Raw genomic sequence first — 14,961 nt, 5'->3', positions numbered from 1 at the left:
CCTCTGGGGCAACAGAAAACAACTCTATGCCATCCTCTATGTAACAGCCCTTCAAATACTTGAAGAGGGCTATCATATCACCCCTCAGTTGCCTCCTCTCCAGGCTCAACACACCCAACTCTTTCAACCTTTCCTCATAAGACTTGGTCTCCCCACCCCTCACTATCTTCGTTGTCCTCCTTTGGACAAGTTCCAGCTTCTCAACATCTTTCTTAAGCTATGGTGCCCTAAACTGTACACAGTACTCCATACGAGGTCTAACCAGAACAGAGTAAAGTGATAGAATCACTTCACGTGATCTGGACACTATACTTCTGTTGATACAGCCTAATATCACATTCGCCTTTTTAGCTACAGCATCACATTGCTGACTCATGTTCAGCATATGATCTACTAACACTCCTAAATCCTTTTCATACATACTACTGCCGAGACAGGTCTCCCCCATCCTATAAGTGTGCCTTTGATTTTTCCTACCTAAATGCAGAACTTTACCTTTCTCTCTGTTGAAATTCATTTTGTTAGCTTTAGCCCAGTTTTCCAGCCTGTCAAGTTCATATTGAATCTTGCTTCTGTCTTTTACTGTGTTTTGCAACCCCTCACAATTTAGTATCATCTGCAAATTTAATTAGCACCCCTCTACTTTGTTGACCCTCAGAACATCCTGTAAAGCAGCTTTGTTTTGCAGAAATTTCTGTCAAATTGTATAGAAATGTGGCATTTTTTTGTGCTGAAGGAGTGGTAGTTTGGGGTGCCTGGGGGTTGCAATATTAAGCATAATTTCTTGCTTCTATGCCAGGGCCTTATACCTGGTTTGACTGTATGTCTTGATGGCATATTTCTTTGCAAATTGCCTTTGGCTTCATAGGAATGATGGGATGGAATATGATTGATTAAAATAATATCCCACAAGCCCTCCAAAGAGCTCTGAGTGACATACATGGATGGAGTTATCCATTTTTTTTCCTGCGAGGGAAGCTCGGTTGAAAGAGAGAGGCTGGCCAAAGGTCACCTAGTGAACATCATAGTCCATGCAGAAATTCAAACCCAATCCTCCTTTATTCAAATCTAGTACTGTAATCACAACACAGTAGCTTATCCCATTCTGGTAGTAATGGTTTCAGCTTTCAAGGGCTTTGAGGTCATTGTGCCCACCACCCATAAACAAAGAACTGGCAAAATATACAAATTAGGTTGTCTATATTTTGGAATCTGGAATGGCTTGGCTTTGGAGATGGAACGTTATCAGAGAGCCTTAGATGTAAAACATGAGAATATACCTTCCGAACAAATACAACAGATTAGAAGCTTGTCTACTTGACTCAGCTGAAACACACACGTTACATTTTCTGGTGAGGAAATAAAAGCTAAACTGTGTATTTCAGACATAGGACTTTACAGGATCTTTTGTGAACTTTAAATGCGGTGTCCAATTTTATTTTTTATTTTACTTCATTTATATCCAGCCTTTCTCTCCAACGGGGACCCAAAGCAGCTGACATCATTCTCGTCTCTATTTTCTCCTCACAACACACCCTGTGAGGTAGGTTAGGCCGATAGAGAGTGGCTGGCCAAAAAACACCCAGTGAGCTTCCATGGCAAGGTAGGGAATTGAAGGATTAACAGGCAGTGGATAAGAATATCTGGAAAGACCTCTGCTCTTTTTGCCATTTATGGCTGACAGTCAAGGCTACTGTGCCACTCTGAAAGTACATAGATTACAAGACTGCTCATCATAGAATAAATTTTATACTCAGTATTTACCTTATGTGTTAAGTCTGCAAACAGGTGGGGCCATACCTGACATGAAATTACATAAAGTGATGCCAACCTGAAGATACAGCACATGCTAGACATGGCACTGCCCTGTATGTAATCAGGAGAGATCTAAATATGAAGGCAATAACAAAGCAAATCTTTTCCTCCTTAACTGGGAGACCAGGCGGGGCTCTATCTTCCCAGCAACCCTGTGTATTTCTCATCAGCCCTTCAGCAGTACAATGTCCATGTCATGCAATGGACAACTGTGATGCCACACGAAGACCTGGCCCATCCTTATGGCTGCTTTCCTTGCATCTCCAAGAGGCTGCCGTTCTTCCTGGTATGACAGGAATCGGAGCGGAAACTTGCACAGAATGTCTTGCCAGCAACTTTCCCATGGCAGACTTCATCTCCTTGTTTTTCAAAGCGTAGATGGCTGGGTTTAGCAAGGGGGTGACAGCGGTGTAGAAAACAGAGAACACTTTATCAATCGTGAAGCGGGTGTACGGACGCAAGTAAATAAATATACAGGGCCCGAAGTACATGGTGACCACTATTAGGTGAGAGGTACAGGTGGAGAAGGCCTTGGAAGTCCCTTCAGAGGGGGCTCTGGAATGGATGGCTGAGAGAATGAGTCCATAGGAGATGAGCAAAGTGATAAACCCAACCAGTGACATGATGCCACTGTTGGTCACCATCATGATCTCCAGGGGATAGGTGTCAGCACAAGCCAACTTGATGACCAAGGGAATGTCGCAGAAGAAGCTGTCTATGTGGTTGGGCCCACAGAAGGGGACATTAATGGTGAAGGCCAGCTGCACGCTGGTGTGGAGAAGCCCACCAGCCCAGGAGGCCAGCACAAGGGCCACACAATAGCGCCGGCTCATGAGTGAGGCATAGTGGAGTGGATGGCAGATGGCCACGTATCGGTCATAGGCCATAGCCATGAGAAGGAGCATCTCGCTGCCTCCAAAGAGATGGAGGAAGAAGATTTGTGCCATGCAGCCCTGGAAGGAGATGGTCTGACGTTGAGCAAGGAAGTCAAAGAGGGCTCTGGGGGTGGCAAAAGAAGACATGCAGAGGTCCAGGAAGGCCAAGTGGCCGAGCAGAAAGAACATCGGCGAACGGAGAAGACGGTGGTTCTGGGAAATTGCTATTAGAATAAGAAGGTTGCTGAAGAGGGTGGCCGTGTAGAGGAAGAGGAAGAGCAAAAATAAAAGAAGATGGACTTCCCAGGATGGGGAGAAGCCAAGGAGGACAAACTCAGTCACTGTAGTCTTGTTTCCCCACGCCATTCACTTCTTGCCTATCACGGAGAATAATGAGAAAAGATAAAGGAAAGGGTATGAGCCACATCTACCACAGTTGTTTGCACTTTTGGTTGGTCATTGACATTGACAGGTAGTACCCCCCCCCAAAAGCAAGTGGTACATGAAAGGTCCAGTCCACCAGCCTGTCCATATATTTTATATATATTGCTCTGCCACCCGAAGTTTTATCTGCAGGAGCAATGTAATCCATTTCCCCAATAAACCATTCATTCCCCAGAATACACTTCTCTGCTGTTACGAATAGCTAGACATTTTTAAGTTCTGCAAATAGAATTGAATTGAATAGAACAAAACAATTTTCTGCTACGCAGAAGAGGGAAGTGTGGCACCAAGCACCTAAGACAGCAAGCTATGATCCGAGAGGTTGCTTGTTCAAATCTTGCCTTTGCTATGCACTGTCTAGATGGCCTCTGCCTCCCACCTATCATGCAGAGATTATGATACTTGCCTGCTTTAGAAGAGTGTAATAAGATTTATTAGAAGAAAGAAGAAAGATTGTCTCTTATCTAGGACTTATACACATACATGCAAGCTTAGTCTGTTGCCATCTATTACCCATGATGGCCAGTAGAGCCTCCATCTTCAGAGGCAGTGAGCCTCTGACTGACAAATGCAATGAAATGACAACAAAGCAGATAATATTTTCCTGTCCTGATGGAGAACCCCTTCCAAAGCACTGGACAGTGTTGGAAGACAGAATAATAAATTCAATGACCACAGCCTAATCCAGCACTGAAGATATAGTTCCTCTTGTTTATAAGATATCTGAGGAAAGGAAATCATTTCCTTTCACCACAGCATTTCATACATGAAGCTGTATCTGGGCTGCAATAAACTGTCTCCCCCAACCTTTCACTAAAGTTCAGAAAATGCTCACTTGTTTGTTTCATATCACCTTTTAATTGTCAAAAGTTTTTTTTTAATCTTTGGGGCATGAAATCCAGGTGTCGATTTTGGAATTCAGAAAACATGTTCCCTCAAGTCTCTGTTTAGCATTTTTGAATTAGCTGGTAGCATCTCCTTTTGCTTGCCTGGTGGCTGTCGGTAGAAACACTCTGACAGGGACCAAACTAGCTCCTTCCACTCATGCACTATATCAAATTTCATTTCAAAATGGTGGTCAGGCAGAGGATATATGCCCATGGACCATCCCAATATATGAAATAGTCTCCACTGTATCCTCGACTTGGTCTGTTATTGTTCCATCTCCCTAAAAGCTTCAGACCCCTGAAGCTGCCTGATACTGAAACAGAGCACTGGTCCATAATGGTCGGTACTGCTCAGGCCAACAGTGGCTGTCCAGGGTCTCAGGCAATCTCTCACATCACTTACCACCGGATCCGTTTCATGGGAGAAGCCAAGGATAGAACGCAGGTCCTTCTGCATGCAAAGCAGAGGCTCTTCCAGTAAGCCACAGTCCCTCCTCGTACAGGCACTGCTTTACAGAAGGAACAGGAAGGCGTAGGTGAGATAGAAAAGATCGGAGGGCTATTTTGGGGGATTCTGCAACACGTCCTTTATATGATCGTATAAAAAAACACTATCTTTGAGTAGAAGAAGTGAACCATCTTCTCCGTGCTTGTTGGAAAAAAATAGTATACCCTCTATTGAATTCTCACCTACCTGCAATACTCCAACGGAAGGTCCTTGGGGTTGCTGGAGTAGCTTTGCCTAATGGCCAGGTGAGCATCAGCACAGAACTGTTCCAGCAAGCTACATCTCCATCATACAAATGATGCAGGCAGGAGGGAGATACATCTACAAAGACTGCAGGTTAAAGGGAAGTGCCACAAATCAGAGGGAAAGAAGTCAAGAGACAATAACTTCATTCTTTGGGGAGTTGCAGCATAAGCGGCACTTCGTTCTTAGTCAGGGGGAAAGACCCCAGGGCCTGTGCTACTCAGCCACTCTAAAGGGATTGCTTTCTGGTCTGAATTTATAATGTGTGCACAGTGGGGAAAGAACTTTAAGAGGTGTGATTTCCACACACACACACCCATGGGTGGTACTACACTCACACCCTTCCACTACATGAACAACCAATGATTGCACTGTTTTGCACGAGTGTGAAGATCTCTGACTATAGGGAAGAAGAGGATGCAAGATAGGCAGATAAGAGAGCTGAATAACTGATTGATTGGCTGTGCAGGAAGGCAGGTTGACTTGATCAGGGATTCACTAAGATTGCGGCCCAGCAATAGTTGTGAATGTTGAGGGTTCTCCCTGGGGACATGTGAAAATAGTATAACTGAGATTGTGCCAAAAGAAACCAATCACTCATTTTTTTATCTAGGGAAAGGGACAAGGAGAAGGAACATCTAATTTTCCTTTTTACCAGACACAACATGCTTTTCCTTTGCTCATCGCGATATGCTCTTTGTTGCCCCATGGAAGCTGCCTTGGTAAGAAGGCCCACAACAGCAAGGGCTACTCCAGAACTTTAAGATACCAATTCTTAAAGTGGTTTTGAATTGGTAAGAAGGCCTGCAGAGATCTTCCTCAAGGGGCATCATTTTTTTAAAAAGTTTGTGCTGAATATCACAGCTAGCTCAGATAATTTCTGAGGGCAGGGGAGAGAAAGGGGCCTCGATCCATATTCCAGTCTGCCAACCACTGATCCTGAGAATTTCTAAGAGAAGGGGTATCCAATGATACTTCTAAAGCATCAGATACAGGCACATGGAGTCAACGTGCCAGCGAGCCACAGGGGAGGCGTTGCTGATGTCCAGGCAGGTACCCCAAACAGGCCTCTACTGGGATGGTAGCCCTATCCCAGTCAGTCTCCTATGCTGCTTAATAATGGTTTACTGAGCTATCTCTCCCTCATTCCACATCCAGTTTAATATGACTATTTTCCATCTGGGAGTGAAGGGAAGTGGGTCATCCCATTAATGTCACAGGTTGGCTCTCAACAAACGTGGCAATTTCTGGTGATTTTTCCCTTCTCACTCCAGTCCTGCCTTCCCCTCACATAATCCCTCGGGCTCCTGTATCCTCGAGGAGTAGCACTTCATGGAGATCAATGGGCTGCAGAGGAAAGAGAGGCCAGAAAGTTCTATTTTGTGGACAGAAAGTTTAGTCTGGATCCAACCCCATGAAAGTGGATGTTTAGGAAGAATGATAGAGAATCTTGGTTGCCCTATTGTGAGGAGGCAAGAGGAGGTTGAAGTTTGGAAAGCTAACAACAGATTGAGTATATTTCTCACTGTGTGTACACTTATATGTGTATATTTGTTAAAAAACTTGCTTAGCATATCCTCCTAACTGGAAACCAGTACAAAAATATTTTGATTTGTCAACTCATTTATTTCATCAGGCCTACAGTCGTACAAGCAAGCATTTTATTGTTATTAAAGCTGCTTAAAAATAGTTCCATATTTATAATTTGGATCAAAGTATATAACTATGAGGCTCTGACCTGGATAGCCCAGGAGAGCCAGATCTCAGAAGCTAAGCAGGGTCGGCCTTGGTTAGTAATTGGATGGGAGACCTCCAATGGAGACCAGGGTTGCAGAGGCCGGTGATGACAAACCACCTCTGTTGGTCTCTTGCCATGAAATCACCATCAAGAGTTGCCATAAGTCAGCTCTGACTTGAGGGCACTCTCCACCACTCACATAACTATGAGACACTGTGGACTCCATTGCTTTAAGATTCACACGCAGAATAGGTGCCCACAGGGAGAGAAAGACACACCACCTCTTACATGCTGCTGCCATCACCAATTAAATGCATATTGACACAATGGGCCTGCACATCTCTTTTTGCAGGTGCAACATGACACAGAATCAAAACAAGAAGAAGATCAGACTGGTTGCATTCAGGGCCCATTTGCACATGGTATTGGGCATGAGAAGAATCCCCATTTTTGGATGAATACTGCATGCTGCTTGAGAATCTGAGTTACGAGACTGGTAAAGTAGAGAGGGGAGGGAAGGTAGCACGATGTAGCCCAATCTCGTCAGATCTCAGAAATTAAGCAGGGTCAGTACCTGGCTGGGGGACCACCAAGGCAGACTCAGCAGAGGAAGTCAATGGCAAACCACCTCTGCTCCTCAAGAGCCTTGAAAGCCCCTTGCTAGGGTCGCCCTAAAGCACATACCTATGTAAAGTAGAGAGAATGGAAACGACAAGATGGTAATTCTGGAAAAATACCCGTACTAATTTTTGGAACAACCGGCTAGAAAAGAGAAAAGGAACTGGACACAGAATTATGGTTACCGTTCCCCTCGTGGAGTTGGGGATCCCCCATTCCTACTCTCTGCCCCCCCTCACCACCCACCTGGCCAGTGAGAGGGTGAGGTGGGGGAATGAGCTTCCCAGGAGCTCTCCTGTGCTTTCCCTGGAGCTCTTAGAAGTGACAACATTGTGCTGGCCTGAGAACGCTCCTGTGCTTTGCACAGGGCACCAGAAGTGATGTCATTGTGCAGGTCTGGGAGCACCCATGAGCTTTGCACGGGGCACCCAGAAGTGATGTCAATCCACAGGCCCAGGAGCACCCACATGCTTTGCACATGCACAAAGAAAAGAAAAGAGGTGACTGCTGAGTCCCTCCTCCCATTGGGAGGGTAAGAGGACCTGACAACCCTACTAGGGTTGCCAGCCCTGGGCTGGGAACTTCCTGTAGATTGGGGAGTGAAGCCTCGGAAGAGTGGAGTTTGAATAAGCAAGGGAGTTCAGCAGGGGTGTGATGCCATAGGGTCCATCCGCCAAGGCTGCTGTTTCCTCCAAGGGGACTGATCTCTATAGTCAGGAGATCTGTTGTAATTCTAGGAGAAGTCCAGGCCCTGCCTGATAGTTGGCATAGGGTTGCCTGGCACATGCCTACAATCCGTAGGAGACTTGTGGGGTTGGGCATAGCAAAAAAAAAAGTGTTGACATCACTTCTGGCTAAAATTGGAATTCCTAGAGCATTGGTGACATCACTTCCGGATAGCACCTGGAAGTGATGTCGACACATAGATGACGTTTTCCTTCCATTTCCCATCTGTCCTTCATTCGAGCAGTGTCGGGGCTGAGAGATGGCGGTGTGAGATTGCCCATCATAGTGGGTGAGTTGAAAAGCCTTCCTCAGAAGCCAACTGAGGCTCAAGAGCACTTCCTAGGTGCTCTGTTCTTGGCATTCCTTGCCTGCAGGGGTATCACGGAAGCCCTGTTCCAGTGTTATATTAACAGACTGGCAATCAGTAGATGAAAAATTAAACTATGTGATAATGCCATAGAGTCAGTCCAGAGTGAGGGTTGCGCATCTGCCCACACTCTGAGTGGGATTAAGCAGCTAAACGGCCAGATTCAGGTATTTGGTATCACCTTGGCACTCATTCAGAGCAGGAACTTTCCCCCTTTTCCTCATTTGCCTTTTTAATTGTCCTCAAAAAGCCCCAGAAGTCAACTTTGCATTCCTACCTGTGGCCACAAGATGGCCATGTATGGATGTGATGTTTGAATGAAGCATACACCCACAAAACCAAGCAGCCAGGCGGAGACAGAGTTACTATATCACTCCAAAAATCCAGGAAATGACTGTGTGATCTGGGCCTATCCACACAGATGTTATAAATGTTTTACTCATCTGTTCCTCTTCATCTGGGATCATTCCTCCCCCCAAAAAACAAAATACTCTTCGGTCCCTCAAAGCTACAGGTTCTCTGCCTATGTTCTGGAATCTGTCATGATAAAGAGAATCTCCAGGGAACCGAGGCAGAGATGCCCTACCACCAACCTCCTCAAGGGACTTCATTAAAAACATAATGTTCAGTGTCACAACAAACCCATGCAGATAACCTCTGAGGGTAGAAGAGAGACAGTGAGGTTGAAGGCCTCGATCTAGACACAAATCTAAAAAGAATTGACACACAGAATAAGCAAGAGAGATGCTACTTCAGGGCTCTTCCAAGAAGAGGGGTTACAAGTGCACATGGCATGGATTTGGCATGCCTGTTAGAAACGCAGTGATTAATTATTCCTTGTGCACACAGCACAAAAGGACCAACTGGAATCACAGCTCTATCCCTCAGTCAGCTGTGCTAGTTAGCAGCGTCATTTTATTAAAGTATCTTCCTTTTCCCCCATTTCTAGTCTACAAAGAAAAGTCTAAATCAACCACACTGGGATCTCTCCACAAGGGACTGAAAGTTTATAAAATGTTAAAAGCAGCTAACTTTGCAAGGTGTGTGCTTAGCAGATACGGCTCGTACTCAATTACATATTCCTTTTTTATTACTGCATGCTTTCCCCCTAAGGATGTTTATTATCCTGAGGGATGGAGATCACTGAAAGCTGTTTCCGCAACTGCTAAATCTCGGATATTATTCCGAACCAACTGCTAATGTTTCCATTGGCAAAGAATGTCTGGGTGCTGCTTGACCCATAAAACTCTTGTACTCCACACTGTTTTGGGACACAACACCAAACCAGTGCATCATTCTGTGCCGGTAGCAGGATCCTTAAATCTCATTGCAAGGGTTCTAGAATTTAAGAGAATGGACATAGGGAAGGGTTGACGTATTAGGATCCATGAAGATGAATGTAGCTTGCCATGTTCTGAGGCCTGCCACATGTATATAACACACACACACTCCATTTTTACCATTCAAGGAGGACTGCAAGAATAAGAAGGTTATTGAGACTTGAGGAGAGCACAGACTGAAATAGGAACGAAAGTTCATCACGAACCAGGTCTGTTTGTGGTTTGCAAACCAGCGGTTTGTCAGGGCCCATTTCTGATGAACCACCACGAACTTTAGGCTGGTTTGTTTGGTTCATTTTTTAGTTCATCACCGCAGATGGCCTGGCGCCAATCAATCAGTTTCCTAGGCAACAGTGGGAACGGGCTTTCTGTAGACTTTCTGCTGCTCTGGAAGTGAAATTTTCATGACCGGAAGTGACGTCTTCATGAACCAAATGAACTGGTTCATGAACTGGGGCAAGTTCATGAAAGTTCGTGGTTTGTAGTTCATGAAATGCGATGAACCATGAATCACATGGTTCATAAGTTTCCTGGTTCCTGCCCACCTCTAATTGAGACCCTAGTGAGACACCATACCAAGTTAATAGGTTGTATTTAGCTCAGCAGCCTATAGATTGTGTTGCAAGTTTGTCTTAATGCCAGGCACCTACAGAGGCAGACATTCCTGGGGAATGCTCAGCCTCAGTTATCTTTCTGTAAAATGGGGAACCATGGAGGAGGGGCCTATTGCATTGAACGACTCTGAAAGTATGCTTGTAGGGTAGAATTGAAGTTGACCTGTCAGGCTTAAAACTGTATAAACACAATTTTGGTAGTCACAAGATGTGTTCAAGTACATAACTATCATTCTGTGAATTCATGAGTTCTGAGCCATCCTACCTATGCACAGAAGAGTTTATAGTCACATCACTTCCTCCTCTTTTCAACAAGCCGCCCAACATGGTAAGTCCACAATGACAGCAGGAAAGCACACTGACTTCTTGTGGTCTGGGAGGGAAGATATTCTAAGAATATACTAAATAGAAAGACATCCACTGCTTTCCTTTCCAAGCATGGGGTCCTAGGGTGGTTCCAAACTGGGCTGGATCCAAATATGTTCCTCAACTCAGAAAAGGATGTCTTCCCTGTCTGAAAGATGTCTTCTATCCCTGGGATTTCATCTATTCAATCTGTGCACAGGTTTCCCCCTAAACTTTAGCTACCAAAATGAATCTAACAATTCAGATTGGCAGAACAGCTCCGCAGAAATGTTTTGCAAGTCTAGTACTAGGGAAAGCGAGCCATCGGGTCACCACCAACCTATGGTCACCCCATTATGGAGTCTTCAAGACAAGTGATGAGGATAGTTTGCCATTACCTTCTTCTGCATAGCAACTGTGATCTTCCTTCATAGTCTCCCATCCCAAGTACAAACCAAAGTTGATCCTGCTTAGCTTCCAAACTCAGGAAAGATTGGCTCGTCTGGGCTATCTAGGTTGTTAAATCCAATACCACATGCATGGAAACGGAGACAGAACAGCCATTCTGCATACAGGAGATCCACCTACCTCCCTGCTTCTTTGGCTGCTATATGCGGGAGATGATGGAAATGCTTAGCATTATGATTTTATCATGCTTTAGTTTAACAAGGTGATGAATTGAAGTTGGCATGGGTCAAAAGTGACCATATTTTTCATGCAATGTCTAGTTTGGACTTAAATAGTAAAACTTTATCACCTCTTAGGTCTGTGCTTAATACTGTCACACCCCCTGGCGCCCTCTGGCGGTGGCGGCGGGTCCACTCCGGGGCGCGGGGTTCCCAGCAGGTCCATCCTGCACCCCTACTGCTGGCCTTCCCGTTCCCCACAGTGGGTGGGTTCTCTGGCCTCCACCCGGCCACTGGGCTGCCACGCCGGCTGACTCCGGAGCGTGGAGTGGTGCTGGCGCCGGTGTCCCCGTGGGCCTGGGCGTGGCCTCCGGCCAATGCAGGCTCTCCTGGCTGCTGCCCCCTCCCAGCTGCTGCTTCTGTGGCCGCTGGGCCGGCTGGCCTGCGCCCAGGCTATCCCAGGCGCAGCCAGGCCACCCGGCCCTGTGGTCCGCTCGGCAGCTCCCGGCAGTGGGACTGCGCCGCCCCATTCTCGGTGCCTGTGGCCCTTGCGGCGGGTCCTGGCAGCGCCTGGGGCCATGTGGCGTCGTCCTTGCTGCCCCCGCCTGGTGGCCCCCAACTGTCACCCCCTGGACGGCGGGACGGTAAGCGCCCCCCCGGGAGGTTGTCGCATTGGTGGGCGGGGGGCGGGGCAAGTCCGGGGGCCATGGGGAGCTGCTCCCTGGACAAATACTATCGAGTTTCTTCACAGTTTATGCTTTAAAGCCGGTTTGGTGTAGTCGTTAAGAGCGGCAGGACTCTAATCTGGAGAACCAGATTTGATTCCCCACTCCTCCACTTGAAGCCAGCTGGGTGACTCCACATGTATAGTCACATCTTCTCAGAGCTCTCTCAGCCCCACCCATCTCACAGGGTGATTGTTGTGAGGATAATAATAACACACTTTGTAAATTGCTCTGAGTGTGGCATTAAGTTATCCTGAAGGGCGATATATAAATGGAATGGTGTTGTTGTTATTAAATGTTCCTAACAAAATGCCTCATACGTTTGATTGAGAGCAGAGAGATCTCCCTTTTCTCTCACAACAACTTATTACAAACTAGCAACAAAGCTCGTTGTGGGAATACAATGGGCTCTAGAAAGCTGGGGCTGGGGAGGGCTGGCAGGAAGATGGGCCAAGGAGGGTTGGCAGGTGGGTGGGCTGGCAAGGCCCCTTCACCCTTCCCACCCCATCTCCTGCTGAAAGTGAAGGCTGGCCTCCTTCCCCACTGATCAGCTGGGCAGGGCAGGCAGTGTGCTTGGGTTCGCCCTCCTTCTCTCTGCTCAGCTGAGTGGTGGGCTCTGCAGCCCCCCTTGTATGGATCAGCTGGGCAGGGAGAAGGCAGGTTGGCCCCTTCTCCCTGCCTAGTTGAGTGGTGGGCGGCTCCACAGCCCCCCCTTGCGCGGATCAGCTGGGCAGGGCAGGCGGTGTGCTTGGCCTGCCCCTTCCCGGCCGACTGGTTGGTGAGGGGGCGACTGCACCTGTGCCAAATGTGAGTCGTTGGGAACACGCTTACCCTTTTATATAGTAGAATACTCTTCATTATTACAGACATGTGGGTTCGAGAATGTAGAAGGAGGAGATGATTCTCCAGAGACTTGAAGATTTTGGCACATTACTACAGAAATGCTACAGCATCTAACACACCAGTTTAGATGAACTGAGCTTCTTTCCCCTGTTGTATACATTAATATCTCTCAAGTACTTGAAGAGACATAGTTAATATCCTATGTAATCCTAATGTTCTATGAATTAAGTTACTACGAAATTACTTCTGTCATTGGTATACAGTCCAAGTAAAATTCAAAAGAAAAAGAAACCACTACATCAACCTTTACATTATAGTTTCTAGTTCTGTAGTTACTTATCCCTACTAACTTTATTTTTATTTAGCAGTCTGAATATAGCAGCTTTGATCTCCTTGTTCCTCAAAGTGTAGATCATGGGGTTCATCAAAGGAAAGACCACCGTGTGGAAAAAGGCCACCACCTTGTCAAAGGGGAAGTCCTGGAAAGGACGGCAATAGATGTAGATGGCTGGGCCAAACATAATGAAGACAATGATAATATGGGTAATGCATGTGGATGCAGCTTTGTTCTTCCCTTGGGCTGAGCCTGTCTTCACCTTGACGAGCAAGGTCCCGTATGAGATGAGAAGGATAATAAAGCACGTAGTGGTGACCAGGCCACTATTGATAAACATTGCAAACTCTAATGCATAGGTGTTGGTGCAGGCCAGCTTGATGATTTGCGTAACATCACAGAAGAAGTTGTCTAGCTCATTGGGGCCACAGAAAGGGAGTGGGACAATAAGAATCATTTGGATCATAGAGTGCATGAAACCTCCAGCCCACGAACCTACCACCAGCGCCCAGCAAACGACTCGGGTCACCATCACGGCATAGCGCAGTGGGTGGCAAATGGCCACGTACCGGTCGACAGCCATGGCAATAAGCAGGCAGATCTCGGCCCCACCTAGGAAATGGATGAAAAAAATCTGAGCCAAGCATCCTTGATAGGAGATGGTTTTCTGGCGACTGAAAAGGTTCATCATCATCTTGGGAGGGGTGACAGTGCTATAACAGATGTCCATGAACGCCAGACTGGCCAAGAAGAAAAACATCGGGGACCCCAGGCGGGGGTCATTTCGAATGGTCACAATGATGAGGATATTCCCAGGAAGAATGATGACATAGAAGAGTAGTAGGAGGGCAGACAGGAACAGCTGTAACTCCCAGTTCTTTGCTAATCCTTGGAGAACAAACTCCGTCACGACTGTGTGATTTCCATGTTCCATCCCAGCGATGCATAGCTCTGTAGTGTGATTAATATTGTTATTATTGTTAATATTGTTAGCATAAGTTAGGTTCTAGATCAAATCAAGCCTGAATTCTCCCTAGAAGCCAAAATGACAAAACTGAGGTTATAGTATGTTGGTCACAGCATGAGAAGACAAGATTCTCTGGAAAAGTCAACAATTCTAGAAAATTGGAAGGCAGCAGGAAAAGAGGAAGACCCCAAACGAGATGGCTGGACTCAATAAAAGAAGCCACATCCTCCAGTTTGCAAGATCTGAGCAAGTCTGTTAATGATAGGATGTTTGGGAAGTCTTTCATTCATAGGGTCGCCATAGGTCAGAGTCGACTTGACAGCACATAACATAAAAAAATATACTTAGGGATGGAATACAGAAATTGTGATTGGGCTGAGTAAGAGGAAACAACTAACATGCAAATGTTTCTTCTTTGTATAATACACATTGTTATGCATGCAGCCAGCAGGTAGGTTTGCTATGGATGGTCCTGAGATTACTGGATTCTCTCCCCAGATTTTTGCCATTCTGAATTACCTGGTCCAATTTCCAAAACCGGAACTGATGCACAAGGTTGACTCAGAGTACGTCACAACACTGAGCTTTGCAGTTCTGGGCAATGATGATGGGCTGCATGGGCTGGCCTGAGGAGGTCAGGAGAGCCCCCACACTCCTGGCATTCTGCAAATGATGCAAAACCGTATTATTCAAAAAGGCGTTTTACTCAGATAGGAGGGCTGTATTGTAGGGAGGGGGTCTCAGATGCTTTGCTAATGAGTTAGGAACCATAGACCTCCCCACTATGTTGCCTTACATATTACTTGTTGCTTTAAATATGTACTCCTATATACTACCCATGGTTTATGTTGTCTAATGTCAGTCCTAGAATTGATTATGTTCTGTTTCAACTCTGTATTGGATCCTTAATGCTATGTCTTTGTAAACTTGTATTTATTTACCCTAT

The 14,961-nt window shown here is 46.1% G+C and overlaps 2 protein-coding genes across 2 annotated transcripts; both read right to left on the bottom strand.

The window, feature by feature from the left end:
• Positions 1–1,876: 1,876 nt before the first annotated feature.
• On the bottom strand, positions 1,877–3,056 carry LOC129339622 (olfactory receptor 4K3-like). Its single transcript, XM_054994202.1, has 2 exons — positions 2,133–3,056; positions 1,877–1,954 (listed from the first exon to the last, which is right to left on the bottom strand). The coding sequence occupies exons 1-2, from the start codon at positions 3,054–3,056 to the stop codon at positions 1,877–1,879; spliced, it is 1,002 nt and encodes a 333-aa protein (XP_054850177.1).
• Positions 3,057–13,046: 9,990 nt separating this feature from the next.
• Positions 13,047–13,982, bottom strand: LOC129340176 (olfactory receptor 4N2-like). Its single transcript, XM_054994794.1, has one exon. The coding sequence runs from the start codon at positions 13,980–13,982 to the stop codon at positions 13,047–13,049; it is 936 nt and encodes a 311-aa protein (XP_054850769.1).
• Positions 13,983–14,961: the final 979 nt, after the last annotated feature.

The sequence above is a fragment of the Eublepharis macularius genome, chromosome 12, assembly GCF_028583425.1.
Source record: "Eublepharis macularius isolate TG4126 chromosome 12, MPM_Emac_v1.0, whole genome shotgun sequence".
Classification (NCBI taxonomy): Eukaryota; Metazoa; Chordata; class Lepidosauria; order Squamata; family Eublepharidae; genus Eublepharis; species Eublepharis macularius.
Note: the sequence above shows the minus strand (reverse complement) of the source record. Positions and strands in the feature narration are given on the sequence as shown.

Excerpts from the sequence above, each read along its gene's own strand:
- LOC129340176 (XM_054994794.1), bottom strand. The coding sequence starts at position 13,982 with ATGGAACATGGAAATCACACAGTCGTGACGGAGTTTGTTCTCCAAGGA.
- LOC129339622 (XM_054994202.1), bottom strand. The coding sequence starts at position 3,056 with ATGGCGTGGGGAAACAAGACTACAGTGACTGAGTTTGTCCTCCTTGGC. Across the intron at positions 1,955-2,132 it reads AGTTGCTGGCAAGACATTCT|ATAGAGCCCCGCCTGGTCTC; the intron begins GTGCAAGTTTCC and ends GTTGCTGGGAAG.